The 25385-nt window shown below is 51.2% G+C and overlaps 9 protein-coding genes across 9 annotated transcripts; 3 read left to right on the top strand and 6 right to left on the bottom strand.

The window, feature by feature from the left end:
• Positions 1-11: 11 nt before the first annotated feature.
• On the bottom strand, positions 12-1521 carry J7T55_013757 (uncharacterized protein; the record flags this gene model as incomplete). The annotated part of the gene is made up of 5 exons (XM_053140660.1): positions 12-203; positions 253-412; positions 479-665; positions 969-1126; positions 1355-1521. The coding sequence occupies 5 exons, from the start codon at positions 1519-1521 to the stop codon at positions 12-14; spliced, it is 864 nt and encodes a 287-aa protein (XP_052996094.1).
• Positions 1522-1778: 257 nt separating this feature from the next.
• Positions 1779-2829, top strand: J7T55_013756 (uncharacterized protein; the record flags this gene model as incomplete). Its single annotated transcript, XM_053140659.1, has 2 exons — positions 1779-1861; positions 1926-2829. 2 exons carry the CDS (start codon positions 1779-1781, stop codon positions 2827-2829), a joined length of 987 nt encoding a protein of 328 aa, XP_052996093.1.
• A 351-nt stretch (positions 2830-3180) lies between these two features.
• On the bottom strand, positions 3181-4455 carry J7T55_013755 (uncharacterized protein; the record flags this gene model as incomplete). The annotated part of the gene is made up of 5 exons (XM_053140658.1): positions 3181-3719; positions 3780-3800; positions 3907-4216; positions 4267-4364; positions 4422-4455. 5 exons carry the CDS (start codon positions 4453-4455, stop codon positions 3181-3183), a joined length of 1002 nt encoding a protein of 333 aa, XP_052996092.1.
• Positions 4456-7437: 2982 nt separating this feature from the next.
• Positions 7438-8472, top strand: J7T55_013754 (branchpoint-bridging protein; the record flags this gene model as incomplete). Its single annotated transcript, XM_053140657.1, has 2 exons — positions 7438-7977; positions 8089-8472. The coding sequence occupies 2 exons, from the start codon at positions 7438-7440 to the stop codon at positions 8470-8472; spliced, it is 924 nt and encodes a 307-aa protein (XP_052996091.1).
• A 1727-nt stretch (positions 8473-10199) lies between these two features.
• On the top strand, positions 10200-13430 carry J7T55_013753 (uncharacterized protein; the record flags this gene model as incomplete). Its single annotated transcript, XM_053140656.1, has 8 exons — positions 10200-10299; positions 10359-10408; positions 10465-10583; positions 10641-11487; positions 11642-11667; positions 11749-11775; positions 12142-12240; positions 12302-13430. The coding sequence occupies 8 exons, from the start codon at positions 10200-10202 to the stop codon at positions 13428-13430; spliced, it is 2397 nt and encodes a 798-aa protein (XP_052996090.1).
• Positions 13431-14836: 1406 nt separating this feature from the next.
• Positions 14837-15298, bottom strand: J7T55_013752 (uncharacterized protein; the record flags this gene model as incomplete). The annotated part of the gene is made up of 1 exon (XM_053140654.1): positions 14837-15298. The coding sequence occupies one exon, from the start codon at positions 15296-15298 to the stop codon at positions 14837-14839; it is 462 nt and encodes a 153-aa protein (XP_052996089.1).
• A 92-nt stretch (positions 15299-15390) lies between these two features.
• Positions 15391-16543, bottom strand: J7T55_013751 (uncharacterized protein; the record flags this gene model as incomplete). The annotated part of the gene is made up of 2 exons (XM_053140653.1): positions 15391-15726; positions 15806-16543. 2 exons carry the CDS (start codon positions 16541-16543, stop codon positions 15391-15393), a joined length of 1074 nt encoding a protein of 357 aa, XP_052996088.1.
• Positions 16544-17776: 1233 nt separating this feature from the next.
• J7T55_013750 (pectinesterase) lies at positions 17777-18820 on the bottom strand (the record flags this gene model as incomplete). Its single annotated transcript, XM_053140652.1, has 2 exons — positions 17777-18144; positions 18205-18820. The coding sequence occupies 2 exons, from the start codon at positions 18818-18820 to the stop codon at positions 17777-17779; spliced, it is 984 nt and encodes a 327-aa protein (XP_052996087.1).
• Positions 18821-20011: 1191 nt separating this feature from the next.
• On the bottom strand, positions 20012-25199 carry J7T55_013749 (uncharacterized protein; the record flags this gene model as incomplete). Its single annotated transcript, XM_053140651.1, has 3 exons — positions 20012-22636; positions 22809-23205; positions 23731-25199. The coding sequence occupies 3 exons, from the start codon at positions 25197-25199 to the stop codon at positions 20012-20014; spliced, it is 4491 nt and encodes a 1496-aa protein (XP_052996086.1).
• Between the last annotated feature and the right edge of the window lie 186 nt (positions 25200-25385).

Below are 25385 nucleotides of genomic sequence, written 5' to 3'. Positions count from 1 at the left end.
CCTATCCTCGTCTAGGTTGTCCTCGTCGGTGCCATCTGCTCCTGGGCCTTCCTCTGCTGGGCCTTCCTCTGCTGGGCCTTCCTCTGCTGGGCCGTCGTCTGCTGGGCCGTCGTCTGCTGGGCCGTCGTCTGCTGGACCGTCGTCTGCTGGACCGTCTGCTCCAGGAGCATCTTCTGCTGGGCAGTCTTCTGCTGGGCAGTCTTCTGCTGGGCAGTCTTCGTCTGCGCCCTCTGCAAATGGAACATCTTCTACTGGGCCGTCATCATCCGCGCCCTCTGCTGCTGGACCATCCTCCTCTGGGGCGTCCTCGACCGTCTCCCCCTCGTCAGGGGTAACCTCGTTAGGGGCGACATCGTCCGGAATGCCTAATAACAGCAGCAGGTCTATTGCAAGTTCGGCTAGTACAATTTCACTCAACACATCCGTCTCGGCTCAGACATCAGGTATATCAAGCCTCTCAACTGTGGCGCCGACAAACTTCACATCGGGCTCTTCTCTAAGCCCGTCATCGACCCTGCCGTCCAACCTATCATCCAGCGCGGTATCTACGGCTGTGGCTTCCTTCGCGAATTCATCTTCTTTAGGTCTGTTTTCCATTGCCCAAGCATCTCCGAACTCAAGCTCAAGTCTCTCTTCCCCAGCCCAAATATCCTCGTTCTCGTCATCTAGTTCCAGTTCCAGCACTCTAGCCCAGAAGTTCTCGTTTTCAAATTCCACCTCATCCTCCACAGACCAGAAAGACTTTTCATCATCAAGCACAAATTCAAGCTACCCAGCCCAGATATCTCAGACGTCTCCGGCCCCATCCTCAGGCCCATCCTTAAACTCTCCAACTCGGACGTCTCAGACATCCATATCCCTACTCCCATCCACAAGCCCAGATTTAAGCTCTCCAGCACGAACACCTCAGACATCCACATCCCTATCCGCAAGCACGAGCTATCTAGCTCCAACATCTTCATTCTTACCCACTGCTTCGGACTTAAGCTCCCTTGTCCGAACAACGTCGTCTACATCTGAGTCCACGGCCAAAAATTCATCAAGCTCTGCCTCCTCTTCGTCAAGCAGTGGTGACTCTTCTGTTTCGTTGATATCAAGCAGTCGAAGTTTCTCTGCTTTGTCATCTCTAAGCAGCATCAGCATTAACAACATCCCCATTGTTTCTTCCTCCTCATCACTTATCAACTCTTCTCTCTCCCGATCGCCCAGTAGCAGCAATAATTTTTCGGCCTCTGCCTCCTCCTCCACGTTTCCCTCCTCCTCCACGCCCGTCTACTCCTCCTCAACTTCATCTTCTACAATTCGATTCACAGCCTCCACGTCCTCCTCCTCCTCCTCCTACACGTCCTTCTACTTATCCACGTCCTTCTCCTCCTCCACGTCTTCCTCCTCCCTAACTTCATCTTCCACAATCCGATCCACTGCCTCCACGTCTTCAAGCTTTTCAACCTCTAGATCTTCATCGTCAAGCTCATCAAGATCTTCTACAGTGCAAACATCCACTGTCGTCACCAGTAGCATCTCGTCACAGAGCTCCACAGCGGCATGTCCCTTGCGCGGATACGATAATGCTGGTCAGAACATTGGTAAGTGCTTCAAAGAGAAAGCCAGACAAGACCAATGAGAAGTTGAAAGACTAATTACCACACACAGGTTACTACCCAGCCTCAAATTATATGCTTTGCCTTGCAATTTGTACTGCAGATTCGAGGTGCTTGAGTTTTGGCATTGATGGCACTTCGGCATGCATTATATACAACTACACGATCACAGGTAATATGGTAGCAGATCCTGCATCGAGTAATCTCTTCTACCCCCGGGGTGGGTGCCAGTCTTCATCTGCAAGCACTACTATCTCAAGGTAAGCGGACCACTTTTTGAGGGTCGTTGACTCTATCAGGGAAACTGATTTTTGAAAACCATAGCTCTGCATCTCCAACCCCTAGTGCATTGTCAAGACTGGCTAAGTTCCCTTGCGACGAATTGGCCTTCGAAACGCAATCCCAAACACTATACGCAATCAATCTGACCACCGGATTCTATTATCGAATCGGTCCTGCAACTCTTTTCCTCGATACAGTCAACGCTTTGGCATACCATCCCCAGGAGAACTATCTTTACGCAATCGCACAGAGGAACAGTGCTTACGGATATATCGTTCGAATCGGCGCTGGTGGCACATATGAAACAGTGCCTAACGGTATTATTGAACAAACAGGCTTCAACCCTCCCGTTTCTATAAATGTTGGCGAGATGGACCTCAATTATAACTACTGGCTTGCGCAAAACAATGGCAAGAGTTGGGTACAAGTCGATTTGAACAGTTCGAGCTCAACATACGGCAGAGTAATCAATAACGGTACAACTAATATGGCTGTACTAAATTCCCAATCAACAAACTACGTCGTGGCCGATTGGGCTTATCTACCTGCCTGGGCAGCCAACAAACTGTATAGCTTGGGAAAGCAGGACAAAGGTGGTGGTACAGGGTATAACACACACCTGCTTCAGTGGGATATGACAACAAAAAATTTCACACAACTCGTAACCTATCCAGATTTTGCTGGAGGAGGCAACGGTACTGCTTCTTGGGGTGCGATGTACTCAACCAACGACGGCTTCCTGTATGCCACAGAGAACACCTCGGGTCGAATCTACAAATTCGACATCTCAAATCCGAACGCGAGCGGCTACACCTTCGTTTCTCAGGGACCAGCAGGGTCTGCTAACGATGGCGCCAGATGCCAAAACGGGCCCCCGCCTGCGTCGAGCAAGAAAAAGAGGACGGGTGGGCTGGAGTCTGGACATCGACGAGATACTGCTGTATAACGAAGGAAGCTTGACATCATTTGATATTCAACGACTTCAATTGCGCTTTTTTGTCGGACCATTTTAGGGTCAATGGTGTTTGAAAGCTAATAGTTCTGGTCTGAAGTAATGATTCATGTACACATACTTAATAAAATCGTTTTGTTATCAGTGCGAGACTTTGGTGAAATCTTCGAAAATTCGCTGCTTGTGAGTTCCGAGAACCCCTGATTACGAAAAATGCCAATTGCTCGCTATTAAAGCATCTGAAAAGCTCTCATGCCTTCGTAGCCTGCTGAGGCCGCCTTCCAAAATCTTGTTTGGCGTATCCTTTGCTGCGCAGGTAACCCTTTGTCCAGTGCCTCCTCATTCTCAGCGAGCCGTCGCGGAGTACAGATCTGACGTCGAGTACCGATCTGGGAAGCCTGGCACAGCAGGTACGTCCGGTACATCATAACCACTTGCTCTTTCCGACCCAGCACCTGATCTCTGGATATGCACCCAGCGTCCCACAGGGTGTTTGAGCCCAAGCTGAGCGACAGACTCACTGCCTAGTGACTGCATGCGCGCGACACCATTAGCTTGCCGGCTCTCGTCATACGGTGTGGTAACCCCCATGCCCCCAGCGATGCCATCTGGACCGCCAAGAACGCTGGGTCGCATTTTCTCGCTGGTATCCTGACCTGGATAGTAAGAGTCGCGGCCGTCCCGCGACTCGTCACCCTCGTTCTCTACCCGATATGCAATTCTCATAAGCTCTGCCATGGCGGCTGCCTCGGCTTTCGAGAGGTTTGGGTTGGCCCTTGAAGGTGGATCGAAGTCGAATGACTCTGTCCTTGCCTTCGGTTGTCCTCCGCCGTTGACGCGCTTCTTGATAAAGAAGAACACGGCGGCGAGTATAGCGATGCCGACTGTGGTGAGAATTAGCCTGTTACTCTGATGCGTAATTTTAAGGAATCAAAAGGGCATACCAAGTACGAGCATGATTGCACCTACAATCACACCCGCGTCAGTGCCGCCAGGTGTTGCTGTCACTGGGGCTGCCGATGGGCTCTGTGCTGCATTTTGTTCTTGTTCACTGGGTACTCGGCTTGGTACCGGGCTTGGTTGAGCTGAACTCGGTTGGCTTGAAGCAGGACTGAGTGTTGGTAATAGTGTGGCCAACGGTGACGATTTGATATTTGTTGTAGACAATACTGGGGCTAGTGGTATCAGAGGCGTTGGAGCAACAGACTGTGGGAGGCTTGTCGTCCGGACCGATGACTGTGATGATGGCGTCCTGATGCCAGATGGAGTTGGCTGAGGTCTTCTGCTGGTCCCAGGAAAGTGACTCGTCGCAGCCGTCAATGTGATCCTCCTCCCAGATGTGGCGAATGTCGCTGGCCCTGCGGCGATGGCCTGGCCTTGTCTTGGTAGAATGTCGTATTGGTCTTCCTGCAAGGCTTGAACAGGCGGCACGTCCAGAGCAGCGGCTCGCGCGAACACATTAATCTCCTCCATAGTCAAATACTCGATACCGTTTTCGTATGTATCGTTTTCACGGTCATCAAGATCGTCTGTGCAGTCGTGTTGAACGCGTCGTAAAAGTTTGTGAGCGCCGGGCTTCTTCTAACATGCACGGAAACCTGTTCCTTGGGCCCGGCCCATCTGCGTGAAATGGACGAAATGAACTGCCAGAATGCAAAAGTGGAATTTAGAAAATATGTTGTCAACAGTGCCCATGAATGCCCTCGACAACGGATCTGCAACACATTTTCTTTCTTCTGTTGTTCCCATCGGAATGATCTCGTCCGAGAAGACTTTGCCAATCCCAACTCGCTTGCATCAAAAACAGGCTTTGGCATTAGTGAGCCGCAAATACCCAAGTCCTCAAGAACCGGTTTGACCAAACATATGTGCGTAAGCTAGTCTTGCAGAGCCAAAGACTGTTCAAGATCGAGTCTTGTTTTGCCGGTGCACTGTCTCAATGAACTTGGCGTGGTGCTGCCAAGTTGTAAGGCACGTCAAAATTCGGCAACATAAGCCCAAAACGTCCTGCCAAGATGTCCGATCGAAGCCGTGTGGTCGCAGTGTGGACTTCCAGACACAGCCAAGTTGGGGATCACTGTTTCATCTACTTCAGCCGACTCTTAACATTTTGTTCCTCGTCGCTTCCAGCCGCTCGGGTGCGAATCGTCGCAAGCAAGGGCAATTCGAACCGAAAAGCAATGGGGGAAGGTTTAAACTAGCACATCCCAGCGAGACAGCCCAGCCTTTGTATCTAGCAACACTCTTCGAATGAACGCAGTCTGCCCAGCTTAGCAGCCAGCGACTTAAGGAGTAATGCGGCTCGGGTTGGCCCGAAAGTCAACACTAGCTAGCTTGGTCATCCTCGCTTGTTTCTTGATGCCGCCTCCATATTTTACTTCGATGCTGTCGATAATTCTGGGACCGTCGTAAGGAAAGGTTTGGGTTCGTGATCATCATTGGCCGGCGGTCCACATCACGCTACCAATAATATCCGCCTTGTGGTTACAATATGGATATCCCAGTCCGTCAGCGTTGGATTCATCTGATAACAAATCCACTTGCCGGTATTCTGGATGAACCCACATCCCCCGCGATATTTAAAACTTCTCCACGATCGATGTGGCAGGACCGCCTTTCAAACGAACACATGTGGGGAATCGACCGAAGATTCACGGCATAGGACAAGAGTATGGACCATGAATCATTCGAACAGGTCCATCCACTCCATGCACGTTCCTATTAAAATCCGAAGCACCGCCATTGACTTTCTCATTTATTCGGCCAACAAGCACGCTGCAAAGTCTAGAAGTAGGCGCTTGAGAAGCTCAAAGGCGCCGACAACAAGCGGTGGCAAAGACGCTCACTGTCACAAGTACCGTCGTCATGTAGCGCTGAGCTGTCTTGCGTCACCACAGTATGAGTAACTCCCGGATTGCTTGATCACTTTGATGGCGGAGGCAGCCTTTCTGCACCGCACCCATACCGCATCTGCAGAAGCAAGTACGACGATGGATGCCGTGGAGTGGATCAAGATAGCGACCCCAAGGGCAAGAGCCTTGGAAAATGCAGAAGTTCTGTTTCGTATTCGTGGCGCGCGCTTCCTTCCGTGGTTTTCGGAACAGAAACCACACCTGGGAATTACTTCTACTGCCCGACCCGTGGCTATGACCATACTGTCAAGTGCCCCCGGTTTCTTGGTTTCACTTGGCGGCGAGTCGTGGGCAAGTCTAAGCGGCCATGGGCACAACTTCGTGGTCGCATCATGGTACAATATGACGGCGGCGTGACTGACGGTCTGACCCTGTTGAATACCTCACTTCTATAATCTTGGCCGTTCACTCAGTTTTGAGGTCCGAATGAAAAGAGGTTGAGACCGCTAAACAAGACCGCAATCCCATCGTGACTCCCATCGTGACTCTACCTTTCCAAAACATACCTCAAGTGTGAGCAAGAAGTTGTTGTAGACATTGGCAAATACTTGGTTAGTCGATTCCTAGCTTCCAATATCTTAGTCGCATTTACCGCCGCAGTATGATCCGCAATGGACAGCCTTTAGTTCCAGTTTTTGGGCTCGCGAGTTTCTCCTCATATGGTGCCTTGATTTGCTTGATAAGGTGGAAGGAAGTAATTTTCAAATCAGTTAGACTGAGTTACTTAGTCTTAGAGCTCCAAGATACAGAGATTTCAGTACATACATTCTTGAAGCAACACCGCCAGACTCGCCAAAATCGCAACTCGTCATTGCGGAACCCTCTGTGGCCTATGTGTTCCCCTATATAGAAGGTTGTCTAACAGGAACCTCTCACACAGAAGGTTATTCCACAGGAGGTTATCCCACAGGAGATTATCCCACAGAAGGTTATTCCACAGGAGGTTATCCCACAGGAGATTATCCCACAGAAGGTTATCCAACAGGAGGTTTATCCTGTAAGATAATCCTTCAGAATTAGTCAGCCCTGGGAAATGAATGTTTTCTGTAGCCCCTTTTTCAATTCAATTATTTCACATAAATATTGTGGCCACAAATCGGATACCCGAATTTACACTTGTATCGACCAGCGGTAGATTTATTTGTTTGTGACTTGTGTTCTGATACAGCGACTGAATAGAGTCCGAAAACATCAAGTTCACCATACCTTACATGCTTCCATTGAAAAGCCGGGTTGAAAGCGACTGTTTCATAATGAATTGTGACAGGATAGCTTCATGTTCGACGAGACCGTACCTAGGTAGATGCTGACTAGCAATATTAGTTGAGACAGTGAGAAACAAGAATTTCTTGGTAACACTCTTAGACTTAGTGCTAGTGATAGAAAAAGCTCCGGTCTGTCAGTCCGTAGCGTTGCATAGCGTGCAACTTTTGAGGGATCATCAAGACTAGTTCTCCTTGAGTCACATGCCGACCACACATTCATAAGCTCACCTTTCCCTCCTGCTCACGTGTGTCGAGATGTTTTGCTTTCTCCAATACTCCATCTACTACCATAAAGTGTCTCTCTGCAACACAATATCTACCCCTGCGAAGCCTAACGGCTCTGAAATACTAATCACACAAGCTTGTTTCATCGATCGGCATCCCTAAGAGCTTTCTCAGGCCACTCCACGAGTTCTCACTTCAAAATGCAGTCTCTCACTCCCCAGAGACAGAATATAGGATGCGCAAGAAGTCCACGAATAACGCGCTGGGGCCCAGAAAGCCAGACAGCACAACTAAATGGTCTGAAGACTGCCATTACAACAGCTATGACGCCTGAACAGGTCGATGCTTATGCCCTTTGCTTTCGAATCGAGGAGCTTGGCCAGAAAATCCGTGCTGGTGACCCTGCACCAAAATATGACTCAAAAAGATCGCCCTCGCCGACACCTGAGTACGACGAAACTGGCCGCCGCATCGACACCCGCCAGAGTCGCTACCGCCACCGTCTGGAGGAGGAATTTCAAGCATTACTCGATGCCGCCTCGAAAACTGTCCGAAGCTACCAGATACCTCGTGACTACCGCAAGTTTCAGCGCTCCCTGATCACTGACAAAGTCTATATCCCGGTCAAAGACTTTCCCGACGTCAATTTCATCGGCCAGATTCTCGGACCCCGCGGCCAAAGCCTCGCCGACATGAATAAGCAGTCTGGGCCCAACATCGTCATCCGAGGCAAGGGCTCAGTCAAGGAAGGCAGAGCAAACCACTTCCGCGGCCACAGAAACGCTAGTGCTGCCACTACTAACAACAAGCAGGAGCCGCTTCATTGTCTGATCAGAGCTGACACACAGTAGAAAGTGAATGACGCCAAGAAGCTCGTCAGCGAAGTGATCGAGGCTGCCGCCTCCGCGCCCGAGGACCAGAACCAGCGAAAGCGCGACCAGCTTCGCCTGCTGGCCGTCATGAACGGGACCTTCCGCGATGACGAGCGCCGGGCCTGCAAGAACTGCGGCCAGACAGGCCACCGTCATTACTTTTGCACAATGCCTTCGAGATTCGTAGCCAGCATCACTTGCCTCTCCTGCAAGGAAAAAGGCCATGTTACTCGCGATTGTCCACAAAAGAGCACGGGGCATGTGAAGTTGCCGCCATGGAGGGAGCGAAGGTTGGATCAACGGCTTAAGGCCATTGATCACGATGACGAATTTGAACAGCTCATGTTGGAGATTGGGAACTAGTCGATGTGATTTGCTAACCCTAGGTGATCGCTGATTCAAACGGACGATTCTGGAATTCGTGATAACAATATAATTTACTTACCCTTTGACACAGCTTAGGTCTCGAACGATATGTGACAATATGTAAATGAGGCTGCAGGCATGAGCTGCCTACCTGAACGTATTCGAACGCTCTACAATGGTTAGCGCCGCTCGACACAGGGCTCATTGTCAGTTCGGAACAAAATACGCCCTGATTGTCATCAATTCAATGGTCTAATGATATTTTACTCTGTCTGTTTTGAGTGACGGATTACAATTTAAGGTTGTAGTGCTATGTGGGCCAGGAGGAGTGAATGGCAGGAAATACGAAAGGATTTATCCACCATCTGTGTCGTGGTCATACCTTTTCATCACTATCGGGTCTATTGCGAAGTTCTAGAAGCAGGCAAAGGAGACTCGACCCACGATGAAACGGCTGGTCCCGTCGCACGTGGCGGGTGGATGTTGATGTAGGAGACTGGGGTCGTGCCAGACTCCAGCGTGTGATCCGTCGTAATTATGTCGTTGCCTTCTGACTGTCACCGAGTTCAGGAACCCAGAATAGCCAACATTTTGGAGCGGCAAATTCTCCAGGGAGTAATAAGAGAAAGTCTCTCTCGCCATGGCCGACGTGACCGAAAGAAAATGAGCGTGCCCTCAATGTGTAGAAGTGCCTTCGTGCATTATGAGTTGGGATCCCATCCCTTTGGGAAGGTGGCCTCACTCATCGATAGAATGGGGCTGTCGAAGTGGGCGGGTCGATTCGCTGCAGATAAGCGAGACGCCTCGAAAATCACGAGACGATCATAGATACAGCACTCAGGGATTCCAGATATTCAGACACGATTTGACTAGTCTGCACATAGTCCAGTACTTATCCCAGTGGGATGACATCTTATAAGACAATCTTCCATTGGCTATTGGATAACCTCCTAGCTGAAAACCTCCCGCGGGACGAAAAGAAAACGTCTTTTGTGTCTTGAGTATCAAGCCAACCTTTGGATCCCTGCAGGTTGTAGAAAGGCTAGGTAGCTACCTATTGAATCATATACGCATTGGACGATGTTGCCTGTCAGTCTGTGAGTTCTGCTTGGCATGTTGCTGATGTGCGCCGTCCTGACAGTAATGTGAGTGAATGACAAGGTGGGCTGTATGAAAGCCCAATATGCAGTCCAGATTCCTTCTGATCTCAAGCGGTGTGGAGGACTCTGACGTGGAAGTTCGACCCACTTTGCCGCTTCACATTGATTTCAAGCGCCCGCGAAATCTCTCGGGCTTGGGGCCGCATATAGCGCAGGAAATGGTCGTTGGCTGCTCACCTGCACCGGTCAGGGTGGACTAGCAAGGCGATTGGTGGCGATGACTCGGTGTGGAGATGGCATCGTGCACGCCACCCGACGGCCTGCAGCCCGAGGCAGGAGGGATCAAATGTTATGGGAAGACGAGCAAATAGGGTTTGAAATCGCAGTGTTTTGTCAGCTGGATTGTCGGCCGCCTTGAAATCGACCTTGGGCAGCATTTCCGCAGCCACCAGCTTAATTGTGGGTCTGAGCTACTGCATCAGAATGGGGACCTGCATGCAGCCGTTCCAGATTTGAGGCAATCATGATGCCCCTGGTGGGTGTATTTGACTGGAGCTGCTCTCCCCTCTTTGATCATCTCCCCATTCCCCCTTCTCCCCTTGCTTGATAACTATCTCGCAAGGGATGGGGAAAAGCGAATACTCTCGAACAGTGGCGGGCAGTGACTCCGGGTATGGAGGCGACGAGGCGACGGACAGGTCGTCCTCTTCCCTGCATCCTCTAGGTGAGTGGCATGACACGGTGCCAAGCTTGCTGGGAATGCTGACACGATAGGCCACAAAGTTCGAAAGGGCTATGAGATCGGCCCGGCGTCAAAGCTGCAAATAGGAGACGTGAGCGGAACTGATCTCTGCCAAACAATCTTGGGACGCCACTGACCCAGCAGTAGGTTTTTGAATTCCTTTGGGCCGACTGCCCGGAATTCGAATATGAATGGAAGTGTCTCGGATACACCAGATTCATCGTGCTCCGGCATTCCGACAGCTTTCCTATGCACTGCTCTTGCGTGTACGTACAATGACGCCCCCGAAGCTGATCATCACATCCGGCTGATGGCGTCGCCAGGCCGATATCCGTAGGCGGCAAGAGAAACTTCGCGAAGCCAGGCATAGACACTTTACAACAAGGACACGTCTATGCCTCAGGAGACCGAGACCGAGACCGTGATGGCGCCGAGTCCCAAGCTTCCAACCAGCAGGAAAGGGGCCATCCGCAACTCCCGTACTCATCCGTCGGCATTAACTTGCACAGCGGCCGCCACAAAGTGAAGGACGACTCCCGCGCAAATTACGCAGATATTATAGAGGTAGACCACGAAGCCCAAGTCATGGTAGTCGGCGATGTGGTGAAATACTTCGACCGGGTGCGCAAGAACGTGAACAAGGCGTTTATGCGGCAGATCCTACGAGACGCGCTAGGTGACTACTGCGAACGCAAGCGGAGCGAATCCGAGGCTGCTGGGACCAGGGGATGGGGAAACAGCACGGCATCACTCATCAAGGTGGCGCAAAGCCAACCGGGGGACGATGATAGTACCCCAGCTGAGGCTACGACCGTCGCCGAGAAACAGACTAAAGATGTTCATCCGCTTGAAGGTAGCACAAATGCTGCAGAGAAGGACATTGAGGAGAGCTCCAGTGACGAAGCGAAAGAGGAAGAGGAAGAGTGGGAGCAAGCAAGCAGCAGCGCTGCTTATCCACCTCGCACTTCAGACCACCGTGCCATCAGAGCAGCGTCGCGCGCACGAACGCATTCAAGAACCCGTTCGAGAGCAGGCAGTCCGGTGCGCGAAGCTCAGGTGGGCATCAAACCGGGCATGGATCGGGCTGGGCTGCAGAGCCTGCGCAACCTCAGGCGCGGAGCGGCCAGCGAGGAGCATGACGAAACACAATCTCTGCGGTCGCTGGCCATGGTGGGTAGAACTGATTCAGGCTCGTCCAGGAGGTCGCGGAGATAAGACGTCCAAGTGATGAATGGAGAATGCCACGCCCCCTGTCCGGCCTTGACATCGATCAGGTGGCGCATGTGGCATTCGCTGGATCAATATCAATGCTGATGAGACCTAGGAGCACGAGAGACGAATCATGTATTGGTATGGAGTCTCCGAACTTTATGAACAACGTAATACTTTTCCAGGATAATGAAATGAGGCTATGATGACCATGGATTTCAGGTCTTCCGAGGCCCCACGATGCCGGCCGTTAGTGCCAAAAGTTTTGCAACATTTGAACTCAAAGCGACAGGTTTCCCTGGAGTAGTGCAGCCATATCAACAAGTCTTCACATTTATACAAAGAACTAGCCTGTTCAGCTTTGTACCACCCAGTTGGGAGATGTTGGGCAAGGCTCAAGACAATATCATTCTTGCAGGACTTGCTTCATGCGGGAACAAAGCACCTCCCCTGGAATCTCGCTATGAAAAACAAACAGTCTGAAACCCTCCACCCCCAAACCACAATGAAAGAAAAGAAATCTGGCGCCTAAGACGACCAAGTAGAAATACCCAGCTTTCAATCCTCTCGCTCTCTAGAATTTCATCAGCCAACGCGGATCTTATTGTCACAAAGCTGCATCTTCATCAAGCTGATCCCATCTCTAGCAGCAAAGTCGCAAAGTGATCCGCCTAATAGTCCCCTGCCATCGCACACAGGTCCTTTGCTCGCCTGGTCAGTACAACACTTCTCGTCCGCCAATCGTTAAACAGTAAGCTTTCTTCGCGACTAACAGTCTCGTGTGGCGTGGGCTGGTCATGTGTAAATTGACTATGATGCCGCAGATCTATTACACGCTCATGATGGCATTGGCCGCGACCGCGCTCAAGTCTGCCGAATACACCCTGCAGGTGCCCGACGACATGACATGTGGTGAAACTTTCTATCTCCTACGACTCCTTCCAGAGATCCGTATCAAGGTCTGGAAAGCCGCCATGCCCGACTTCGCTCCCTGTCACTTCTATTTATGTATTAAGAAGAACCCTGCGGGTGCCGCCTTATCCCTTGTTCCCAACGACAGCGCAATGAAGCACCGCAAACGCATCGCTGCTCTTTCCGCTGTTTGCCGGGAAGCGAGGCACGAAATCATCCTGCAATACCCCGACCTCCTTCCTTTACACGGACTACGAGCTTCTATGAGGTTCAACTATTCTAGCGACGTTGTGATGCTTGATGGTTTGCTGATGGAACCAAACGGAGTGCCTTTTGGTTACAGCTTTCTCGGCCATTTCACTTCACGTGGGATCTTTTTCACTCGTGGATGGAACGCTCAGGTTCAGAACATCGCTTTCAAGGAAGCCGATTCGTTGGCGTACGAAGATGAAATTGCGCTCTTTTACCGGGTGAGAAGCGCGCTCCCTCTTGTCAAGCGGGACCTCGAATTCCTCAGCCTTTTTCCTTGCATCAAGTCTTACTTCGTGCACTTCTCTGCTATGTGTGATTCGGGGACATATTCGGCTGTCCGAAAGAAGTGTCAGCAAGTGTCAGTACAGGCGTACGTTGAACAAGAATGCGCAAGCCTCGAGGATATACCAATGCCGGAGGTAGCAATCGACACACCCCAGAACTTGCAGTACTACCCTCCGAACAGAAAGGATGGTGCCACCGAGTTTCTGCGATATAATACGGAGTGGAAAGCCAGACTGGGTTCCATAATGCAGCAGATCGTGCAATCAAGCGAGCCCAATAGCAAGTACCGAGCCCTGGTTGAGAGGCTGAGTGGAATCAACTATTCTGCAATCATTGGCTTCTGGGTGTGTCCTGTACCACGCACAGCGGTGCTCGCGTTGGGCCGAGAGCGCCGTGACGCCATTTTTCTTGAAATGGACAAGCAACTGGCTCGAGGGAAGAAGCCACATTCCTGAACATTAGATCTGTGACATCAGGGATGCAGGGTGAAATGACATGAGGTTGGGACTGGGGCGCAGAATTTTGAGAACAATTTTGCGGTTGGACTAATGGCAGGAATAACGGGACCAGGACTGAAGTATCATAGACAGACCGTCTCAAGTTTCACAATTCCACATCGCGAAGCAGCTCGAGGCCTCAATGTGGGTATGTTGCTTCTGCACACATTCTGAGAGTAAATCACGTTGCGGAGGATTCTTTCAATGAAAGTGGCGAATACTCTGCTAGACGCTAATCACTCGAGCAGATCGGCCAAAGTGACAGGATCCCACTTTTCCAGCGAGGCACTTTGGTTTGGGTGTCCATGTGAAACAGCGCGTGCATTGGCTTTCTATCAGAATCTCAATATTCCTGTCCCACATCATACATGTGCCAGTGTATTGACTTCTGCCCCTGGCACGAGCAGCCTGTGGCTCTCTTCGCGTCGATTTGGGTTTATTGGTACCGCGTCGCATCATAACAAGACCGAGGAACTCGAACTGTCGTAGTCTCAAATTATCAGTGCCGAGGCCACTGCTTCTCAATCATTTGAATAAAACCCTGGGTTGCAAGGGCCATCCTCGTCCACAGTTTGCTTGATATTGGGGAGATTCACTTATCATATTTGCCTTCCTGTTCTCTAATATGGAGCAACTAGCACTAATTGTGCCAGTAAAGGTATCCTGGATTGGTGAAGTGTGCAGCTCCAACTTTACTGCGAGGCCACGCTATTGTTGTACATGTGACAGATGACTTGGGGCGACTCAATCATGGAAGAGGGGTGAGTAAGTCAGCAATCTCTCAAATCAGAACATGCGTAGTTTCACGAAGATGGTAATAGCATTCTGAAACTATCACTTATATCAAGTTAACTGCGTGCCCGCGATCGGTGTTCTCAAGCGAAGTTGATGGGTGTTCCTTCAATGCTTTCCATTGAATCATCAGAAGTGACACCCTAAGCCAAGATATAGAACCAGGTAGCTTTAAGGCTCTTAGACTTTTTTTTCTTTGCAACAAGTTTGCGGGTGCCAATTTCTGTGTACGCTGTCCTTGTGATAGAACAAGTCCACGGAAAGTTCTGCCACTCACGTCTTGTGCAACCACTGAAGTAGATTTTCTTTAATTTCGCCCTTTTGATAAACTTTTGTCCCCCCCCTTTTCTTTCCCCTTTTCTTTCCCCTTTGCTTTTCTTCTTCTTTTCTTCTTTTCTTTTTTTTGCTTTTTTCTTTTCTTTTTTAATCAAAATAAAGTTGCGTCCAGCTCAAGGATCGGAAAGTTTGGCTTGAGCAGCACCCAGCAACCACTGAGAAGGAGTACATTCACACCACAACCCGACCACAAATGTGGTCGCGGACCCAGCTAAGAGCGGCCTCCTATTCCTTCATCAAATATGACCATGGTATCTAGGATCGAGGTTGAAAGGATTCTCCGGAACGAAGTAGGGTGTGGAAGGGAAAGCTTCAAAGGGGGCCTGTCCGTTCTGTGGGGCAGGGGGCACTGGTACCCGCGGCCCAGCCCAAGGTCCAGTCAGTACCTGGGGGGACCATCCTCCCGCGAAGCCACCGTGTGTATGAGGTCCATTTACGGGATGCCCATGGTACATTTGTGGATTGATGGGGATGTGCGCCGGATATGGCATCGGCACGTGGGGCCATCCACCGACAGCGTTGGTGTGCGCAGGATATGGCATCGGCATAGCTCCGGGCTGAGGCACAGCATGTGGCCCGCCCCTATTCTCGAAGTAGCGCTGTGGCCCAGCGCTACCGAAGAATGGTTGTCCGGGGACAGGAGGATTGCCCCATATGTTTGGCTGTGTCATAGGCTGCGGTCCGCCTGGAGAGAACATATTCGTGTGTGGGCCTGTGTATAGCAGGCCCGACGTTGTGTTGCGTCGCCCCCAGCCAGGCTGTGCCATTTGTTGGGCTTGCATCTGTGGATTTAGCTGTTGGGTATGGTATGGTCGAGGATGGTTTTGTCCAGGTCGTGACTGCTGAAAAGCTTGTTCATGTTTATTTGCTTGTCGCTGCCGTCGTGTGCGCGCTTGAGCGCGTGCATGGGCCGTTCTTCTTCCCTGGTCTTGCCTGACAACTTCCTCCTCAAAGGGGAGAGGCCTTCTTCGGCCTCCCATATCCTCAAGATCCGGTACTTGCCCGGAAAACAAGTCCTCGAGGTCGGCGTCTGTGAGCCAGCCCGGCATCGGTCCCTCATCCGCCTCACCGGGGGGTCGCGCTGGATGACACGCTCGGCCGAGTCTATGAGATCGGTTGAATCTACCTAAGCATTTCCAACAGAATTCAAAACCACAAATGGTACATATGATGTGTGGACAGCCGTCATCCTTTTCGATTCGAACGTTACACTGTGGGCCAGGACATTCCTTCGTGTTCTTGGCGATCCATGCTTCACTGGTCTCTTCTCCTCGATTGAGCAGGTCGTCTTTGCAACCCTGGCATCCCTCCGGGGATACTGGCCCAGGAGCGCCTTGTCCTTGGTGAGCCACCGTTGAAGGTCTTGTTCGCCAAGGGACCTGGTGCACAAAGCACATCTCGAAGCCACATTCTGAGCATGTGATCAATCTCTCTTGCTGCGTGAGCTCCAGGGACAGCTCAAAGGCCATGTCCTGACAGGTCAACTCAGACAAGGAATCGCCTGGGTCATATATGGTACCTGCGCCGCAGCCCGAACGCAGACACCAGCGGAAGTTTGGCTGCTCTGTGACAGCCTTGCGCGTAAGAAGCTCATCGTAGCGCGAGAATGTCGCCGGAGTTGTGATCTGCTTGATTTCATCGAAGGTGTACTTGTGATCGCAGTCAGGATGAAGACAATCCATTGCCCCGCAGGCCGCAGCCCCACGGGTATCCAACCCCACGCTAACATACTGGTCGAGGCAAAAGTAGCATGCGTCGATCGCATGGTTCTTACTGCAAATCTGCAGAGTCTCATTTGGGGGAAACTCCCGAGGACGACAATCTTCTCCTGCGCCTTGATCCACGGCCGGTTCTCCATCTTCTTGTCGCTTCTTCGGATCATCTTCGTAGGCAAAGGGAATGTAATGGGCGCAAATCGCGCACTCGCGACCAGGTAAGTCCATTTTGTTGATTATGTGCCCGTGTTTTGTGTGGTAAGGCAATATCGTCACATTGACAAGGTCCTGATCATAGTGGCGTAGTTTTGATGGGATAAACTTGAGTCCTTGGCCTTGGTAATCAAGCTTCTCGAATTCCTTCGTCGATGGTGGATCACTCTGCTCTGGAGCGACTAATAAAGAGGCATACCTCCGAAGGTAGCTGGAAGACGCAATAGGTCAAACGAGCCCCTGAGATGAGGAACCGGCCCGATGTCGTTATTTCGGCCTGGCCAGGGTAATATGTAGTTGCGAGCAACTTTCCTCAAGGATATATCGTCCGAAGTGATTGGCTATATAGTACCGAAGTTGCAATAATCCAAATCACTCTGTCCCTTTATGGCCAGATGATTCCGGGAGTTCTGGTCAAGCACTTGTGATCATGGCTGTAGATTTCTGGAACAGTACCGCTCTTTACCTTGAAATTCGGAAGTGACAAGTCTTGGAGCCCATGAAGTCGTAGAGGGCTTTATGTTTCGAACATCTTTGGGTGTCTTGCTTCCCTTACAGGTGATTAGAAGAGGGAATTCGGTCGTCCTGCGTGAAAAGAAGAGGGGGAGACTTGGGATTTGTTCGGAGACTGGAGATGAAAAGCAAATTTGTTGGCAAGTATAGATTGATCTAGTGTCCCGGCTTGGGTGCTTTCTACCTAAGCTCGAGCGATAGGCGTCTTTGTGGGCAGGCAGCCTTGTGCCCTTGGCCATCAGACAGCTTTTGGGCACTAAATATTTAGTGTACCCAATGGTCCAAGTTTATTACTTGAACCAATCGTTTAACTCTTGCTTGATTCTTTTTATAACACCGGTGTGACACTAACAAACAGTTGAACTTTTGGATTATATGATATTGATGATACTGACGGTTGAAATTTCTTATTCTACGCTCGATTTTGTCATTATGGTGCTATCTGTTATTGACTTGATATTGGAGGCACTTGGAGCAGGATAGTATAAGACGTGCTGCTGTGGGCGTTAATTATTTGTTGCTTATTGGAAAATTTCCTTGGGAGAAGGCGAGCGCCACGTCAAGGATCTCGAGGTCTCCCAGGCATTTCTCTTAGGCACTTGAGATAGCGCAGCTCATAGAAAAGAAGAAGGCCGCAACATTGTGTAATAACGACAGGAGCAACTCAACCTCATCGACCCCGGACCGTCCACATATCTGCAGTCTCGGTTACCCCCATGCCGCATTGACCCAACTTCACATATAGGCCGCGTCATAGTAACCCGCAGAAGCGTAGCTGCTGCCAAGGATCGTCGTGATGGCCACCGGGGAACTTAGTTTGGTCGCGAAACTAGCTCTAGTTCCAGATGCTCCAGCCCCCGTGTTCCCATATTCACCAAACAGAACATGACCGGTACGTTCATCACCAGTATTCCAAATTCGCCAGCCAGCGCTGTTGATGACGGCGCTCATCGAGGTTTTCTGGAATACCACCCGTGCGTACTCCCCCCACGGCCTTCCGAGGTAGTATGCGCCGCTGCTCACGCTGTTGCCAGATGCGGCGGCAACGTCGCAGTTGTTGAAGACGTAGTAGGATGTGCCACTTGAGGAGGACCGGCCATTGGCTGTGTGGGATCGCGTTAGTGCATGACAATATTGAGGCTGTGTTGCGGATTTGGACCTACCAGTGATATAACCCAGGCTAGCCGACACCACCCTGATGTCGTTGTTTTCGAACCAGGCAGCAGCATTTTGTCCGAAGATGAAATCAGTCGCGCCTTGGATTAGGTTACCGGCATACAGCTGCGTCCCTGTGTTTGCGAGCAGGGTGTCCTGGTATCCGGTGAAGGCATTGCCGTAGTAGCCCGAGTTCGCATATGCGGACAGCGCGACAGCCTGGCTGCCCTTGCCATAAGTGTTCGCGACATTGACATTGTACAGCTTGAAGTTGGCAGCCTTGACTCGGAGCGTGGCTGTTTCGTCATTGCTCAGACCGTCAGCCTGGCTCTTCGAGCCGGTGATTGTGACTGAATTGGCAGCATAGCCGGTCGTGTCCGTCGTCGATCCGTAGATGGTCAGCTGGGCGCTACGGGCAGAGACCAGGACTTGCTCCTTGTAAGTTCCGGGATAGATGAAGATGCACTGGGCTGATGTCGATGTGGTCGACAGTGAGTTGACGGCCGCTTGAATGGTGCTGTAAGTACCACCAGAGCCGGCACTGATGCATCCCGAGGGGGGCGAGGTACGGCTAGCCGCCAAAGCCGTGGTGGCGCATGAGAGCAAGGCAAAGAGTGACTTCATGTTGAGAGACGATCGGAACTGGTACCTCGCAATGGCTAACAAACGAAGGCTGACCAAGCGTTGGAAGTGAGGGGGGACCAAGTCGAAAGAAGTGGGCTATATAGTGACATGGCAACCAACCCGTGGGCCCTTGATGGGCATGAGGAGGCTATTGCGGTGTCTCTGGCTCCGCATATTGCTATCGGAATCATTGGTGGACGGCTGCTTCGGAGGTGATTTGCAAATGCACAACTTATTATGTGCACGGAACCTGACCGGCGAGAGTTATTCATCTGTTACTTAAGACAGAATTGACTTCCTTGCTACGTAGGTAATGTTCGGGTGGTACTATGGCGTGAAGTGCGAAGAGAATGAATATACGGACACCACGGGACTAATACGGCGACGCTAACTGAGTCTTGGCATGAGCTTGAAGCCACGAATAAACCGACGTGGCTTGGCTGTCTGCTGCCTGTTTGGTGGATAAATCCCCGAGCCAAGGCGGAGGGCCGTAGGCGCCTATACTTGACACAGTCGTTGCGGTCCACTACTCTCGCATGCAACACTGAACTCACTTCATGTATTTCCTTTTCGGCAATGGTTTTTGTGGGTTGTTTCCAGCCAGTCTTCGATTGTTTTCGTGCTCTAGAGAGGGAGCGCATGTTCATCTGAAAAATTTAAGTTAAAGTTCATCCAAAGTTTGTCATGCATGTTAGGGGCGAGCTTGTCTCCCGTTAGCTAGGTGACATTAATGTCGCCCGGTAAGCTTGATGATCAAAATAGAACACGGCGAGATTGGAACTAACGTACCGAAAGCTTGAATGAACTTGTGCTTAATCGATAATGTCGTGACGGTCAACTTTTAATGCACAGGCAAACATGTCCAGGGCCAGGTTGATCGGCCTAGAGCTCTATCACAGTTCTTGACAGTAGCTCCTGAGCCAAACGGACATTATAGACTACATACTCCGGTACGGAGCTAGGAGAATTTTCGGTACCAAGGTAGGGCAATTATGAAAATCTTTACCCGACACAAGATTCGGGTAAAGAAGGCTTGTCAATATTGTTTCTATAAGCTTATCCCCTTTTCCCAATACGAATCGGCTTGTCATTTAAACTTTGCCTGACACTGCAAGCGTGACTAGCTAGCCCGCCACGTGCCTGCGCATAGCTTATTGTCTTGCCTGAAGCTAGTTAGTTATCATGCACCAATCAGTCGATGAGCCACCATGTCTCTGGCTTCAGCCGCTTCATTCCGTTCCTCCTTCTCATCTGCAGCTGAAACCTTGCCAACTTCGCGAAGTGATCGTAGCTTGCCTCCTCGCCTCTGCCGCGGTTGACACCCACTGCGAGCGTGATGTCACGAGTCCGTGGGTCGAATCTAGCGAACTTGTCGGCGAACTTCTGGCAAAGATCACGGCTTGATTCCTTGAGTGTGTATGTGTCTGGAGTCTCTCTGTAGGTTTCCACCTCGTCTTCATCATCTGTCCCAGACTCTTCGCGGTTGGAATCCTCGTCTTCCAGGCTCTGATCATCCGACCCGGAGAGTTCCGATCTTCTCTCGAAAATATCAGCATCTCTCTCTTCTTTTGTTAATTTGTCAGTGTCTTCGGTTGGACGGTCAAGTTGCACCTCTTCGAGTTTCTGGACAAGCTCTCTGGGACTCGAAGTTTGTGCGGGTCCACTATCCTGTACATCACTGTCACAAGCGGCCTCCTCTGAGGCAGAACCCGTAGTATCCTCTGGTTGTTGCTCAAAGATCATCGATAGTAGATCGACTTCATTTCCGGAGTCGTCAACACAACGCACTTGATACCCGCACTCAATAGCCACAAACAACTCTACTGCAGAAGCGACAGCGCGAAAGTAGCGGCACAAAGCGTCCGAGTATCTGTGCAAGCTCAAGTGCCGATAGCCTCGGAAACGAGGCAAGTCTCTGGGATCAGGCGTACCAGGTGGCCTGCCCACGGCCATCGCCCCTTCATTGCTGCTCCGAGTCTCTTCCCCACCCCCTCCTTCCTCGGCTGATATCGGCTCTTCCACAACGCCCAGAAGAGCTTGTATCGATAACTTGAAATCAAAAGGGTCAGGAGCCTTTCCCATCGTGCCTGATGGGTTGCTGTCGAGGTTCTCGATGTGCTCAACATGTAGAATAGCCAGTCTCTCGTTTTCTTTGGGTTGTTCCATTCGACTTTGATTCCAAAAGGCACGCGTCTCGACGAAATACCAGTGTCCTTCTTCATCCCTGAGGTTTACAGGGGCCACGTCATTCTCAAATATCGTCTCGTATGAATCGTCCCAGAGCAAGAGCTTCGGGTCACACATCAGGGCAGGAACCTGGATCTGCAACCCGGATTCTGTGACAAAGCCGTCCCTTCGAGGCCGAAGACATTGCTCAACATACCATTGCGCGCGGTCCATATTCCCCAGGAAAGAATTAGGTGCCCAACGGAGCCCGGGAACAGTCATCTTTTCCGGCGCCGTCGAGAAGACCAGCCCGACTGGGATTTTCTTCACATTCCTCCAGAAGACAGCCAACCTGTCCTCGGGCGGCGTGCGCATGACAAGCTCCATGTCCATGCCCATATTACAGAAGAGGCAAAGCACCTCATCTGCCGGCACGCTCACTGCGCGGGCCTTGAGCGATTCCCGCATGTCCCAAATGTCGGGCTCGGGCCTAAAGTTCAGTAGTGTGCTCTCGGAAACTGGACCACCAGTCTCCGCCAGTCCCCGTATAACGTTACTGCCGCGCCACTTGAGATGCAGCTCAGTTGTGAGCTCCTCGGTGGCAAGACACTCCTTAAATTCACACCAAAGATCCTCCATAGACCTCGGGCGGTCCTTGAACAGAATCCACAGGCGCCCCGGCTTCGCCAGACGGCCTTCCTGAAAGGTCCACAGGCGGCGGGACCAACTGCAGCAAAGAACCCGCGCCCACGCCTCAGTGGCGTCGATCTCCCTTGAATCCTGTGTATAGAGGTACGAGTCCAGGACGAGCACAATGGCGGCATCCTGGTACGGCTTGCGGAGACGATTCATGGCTTTTGTCCACATTTCCGCTGGGGACACCGGCACACAAATCGTGTCGAGCCAGAAGGGCATCTTCCAAAGGCCATCAACATCGTGGGTCCACTCTCGTTGGTACCCCCCAGGCTGGTCGGTCTGAAATTCGAACTGGTCCACTTTGTCTGAAATCCATTTCAAAGCGCATGCTGGAAGCGAGTTGCCGTTTGGGTTTCCTAGGCCCTCCGCCCAGACGTGGGAAATCGCGACGAATTTCTTCCCTTCTCCACTCTCGATGATTCGGAACTTTGGGTCTACATCCTTGGTTTCCGCGTATACCCAAGTGGACTTACCACCTGGTACCATTGAAGGATGCTCGACTGTTTTGACCTGGAGCATTTCTTGGATGAGAGGGACTTCGTCGCCTTGTAAAGCTTTCATGACATTCGGGGTGTCTGAGAATTCTGACTCGCAAGGGCAACCCATTGCAACATGCTTCGTTTGGTAAGAGGAGTTGATCGACATGGACGTGCAGACGTCTTTCGTGCAGAGCGAATGGTCCGCGTCCGGCCTGGGGGGCGGTAGGTGTGCCAGGTAGTAGAGCAATGTCGCTGAAGTTGTCGTCTTATCAACCCTGTCGATGTCGAAAGGACACCATCCTTTCTGCGCCATCTCGTCGACAAGAAACTGTCCGAACACAGGGTTTCCGGGGGCCCGCCAAGTGAGGCTCCGTTCAGTATCTTCGTCCACCGGTGGGAGAAAATGATTTGTACGTATGCGTTCCAAAGTCTCGCTGAGAATGGCGATTGATAGCCAAATTCGCTCATCAACTTCCTGATTCCGACACAACACTTTCGTGTTAAGTGATATTTTCCCTTAAACTTTGTTAGCCAACCACGCTCATCTTCATCAATCAACGCAGTGTCTCTCAAGTCCACGCGCCTTACAGATCTAGGCTTGAAAATTGCACGGGAAGGAAATGACCTGCTATAAAATACTAACCCACAAATTGATTCAGCTGGCAGACGCTCAAGATGGCCTTCAAACCGTCCGGGTCTTGCGACTTAAAGTAACCCTCCCAACGCTTGAACACGACCCCTAAACAATTTTCCAGAGGAGCAGTAGTCACCACAGGCTTGCCCTGTGTATTCTGTGTCACAAAGGACTTGATATCTGCGAAGTCACCGAACACCTCGTGCAGAAATCCAAAGTACAGCCAGGTCTGGAGGAAAGCCTCCAAGTCTGCGTTGTTTGGCTTGACTCCATTCTCGTCCAGGTACCTGATGCCATACGGCGAGTACTTGATTTCCCAGCCCCGTCGAGACGGGTACTCGAGCATCGGCCCTCCATCGTAGTCGCTTGTGCAGCTGTAAGGAACCTCGATGGATTCTAGGAGAGACTTTCTGGGTAGAGGTAGGTGATCCATGTCCGGTGAAGAAACACATGTAGTGAGAAATGAAGTGAAAACAGGACCTGACACAAATTCAGGAGGCAGCTTAAACAGCTGAAGTACTGATGTTGACTTCAGGCCTCCATGTTGTCAATCGATCCTTCAGTGGGGCATGCGGCTGAGAAGCTTAGCGCTGACTAGACGGAAGAATATCCTTGCAACATATTCGCCCGACCTAGAATTCTTGAGGGTTCTGGTCTAGCAATGCTTGTCGATCGCAGAAGAGACCCATAGTCAGTATTTGTTCTTGTGGCCATCAAGTATTGATATGTGTCAGATGTAAGAGCAAGTCGAAGCCCATTTTGGATATAGATATATGTATCGTTAATCGTTAGATCGCGAGAAAAAGCTGGTCTGGGCATAAAATATAAGCCTCTAGTGGATTTGGATATTCTGTTCACGCCATAAACTTCTAGCCTTTTTGGAGGACGTAGCTTCAGTTGAGTCGCTCCGCATCCCCGTGCTTTAGTATATGTACCTAAAGCTGTCAACGCCCTCAATGACGCCCTTGCCATCGCTCGCCCGTTTGTTGGCCCTCCAGAACAGACCACCGCACAACATGACAATTCCGATGATCAAGATATGGCTCCCAATGCTAATCCAGATGGCAGTGGGGTACCATGGAGCCTCATCAGCCCTGAATATGTATGATCCTGCAATTCCACCAAGTGCATTGCAGCCACTGACCGTCGCTGCCACGGTGGCGCGCTTCCACTGGCCCGTGATGTTGTTCATTTGGTAAGCATTCATTGCGGCCCAGTTCGAGACATAAGCACCGGTAGCAAACAGCACGCCAACGTAGCGCACAGCGACATTGCTAGGAAACCCAAGCATACACATGCCCACGATGAGACACAGAGCGTTGAAGATGATTATCGGACCGCGGAGTGCCACACGGTCGGCAATGAAAGATGTGATGATGACCGGTATGACTGCATAGTAGTACGGCGGCGCGTACAGCAAGATCGAAGTGTCCGACGTGAATCCCATCCCGATGAGGATCTGGGGGATAAAGTAGGACAAGGCGGTCGAGACGACGTTCTGGAGAAAGAACAGGATGCTGAAGGCATATATTTTGATATCCAGAAACGGCATGAGAATTGCCGACATATTGAAAGGCTCAGGCGCCCCGGCGTCTTTGCTTTCCCTGTCCAAAGTAGCAAGTACTTCGTCTGCTTCGGCCTGGGTAAGGAACCAGCGTGTTTTAGAGATTTTCTCCGGGAAATGAGGGATCCAGAGGTACGTCACGACTCCGATGAACATGGTGATGGCCCCTTGGACCACAAACATCCACTGCCAACCTCGTAGGCCATGAGAATGATCCAGGAAATTGAGACCGTAGTTGACGATGCTGCCAGTCGCAACGATAATTACCTGGCCGGATTGAAGGTAGGCAAAGCGAAGTTGCTGTTCCTTGCGCGGGTACCACGAGGAGATGAGATAGGCCAGTCCAGGATAAATTCCAGACATCGCTAAGCCCATGAGGAACCGCAATGCGATCATCTGTCTCCAGTCGGCTACGTAGGCCATGCACAAGGTGATGAGCCCAAACAGGATGGTCACGAACGTGAAGAAGATGGGCGGTCCGACAAAACGCAGGGCGATCGTGGCTGGCAGCTTGAAGACGACCTGGGCCAGAGTGACGATCCACACCGCTGTCGAGTAGCGATTGCCGACTAGCCCGATATCCTGGGGCATGGATGTGGCCGAGGCGCTGGACATGATGCCGCTGTCGATAAGGTCGAGTGCACACAGGATGCCGGCGATTGTGCACAACCTCAGGTCAATTTTTCGGACGATACGCTTGTCCAGCTCGGGGTGCTGCTGGTCCTCGATGAGTCCATTACCATCGCTGGTTGAGCCCGAAGAGCCATCCTGCCTGTAGTCATCAGGGATGTCGGTCACGACAGGTCGGGAGATGCTGGTCTCATCGACTTTGGTGTCCATGGCGGTCAATTGTGTGCGCCTAGAGCAATATGGTACGGCAACGCATGTTCAGGTACTGACGAAGATATAGATAGATGCTGAGAGAAGAGGGGGCGTTGAGGGTGTTTACCGGAAATCTATTCTCGTTGACGCCAATATGCTGCATGGTGCATGCTGCATGATTGTGTAAGCAGATTTCAACGATAA

Source organism: Diaporthe amygdali (assembly GCF_026229845.1).
Source record: "Diaporthe amygdali strain CAA958 chromosome Unknown NODE_7_length_1459731_cov_64_868725, whole genome shotgun sequence".
NCBI classification, from domain to species: domain Eukaryota; kingdom Fungi; phylum Ascomycota; class Sordariomycetes; order Diaporthales; family Diaporthaceae; genus Diaporthe; species Diaporthe amygdali.
This window is presented reverse-complemented; position numbering and strand designations above follow the sequence as displayed.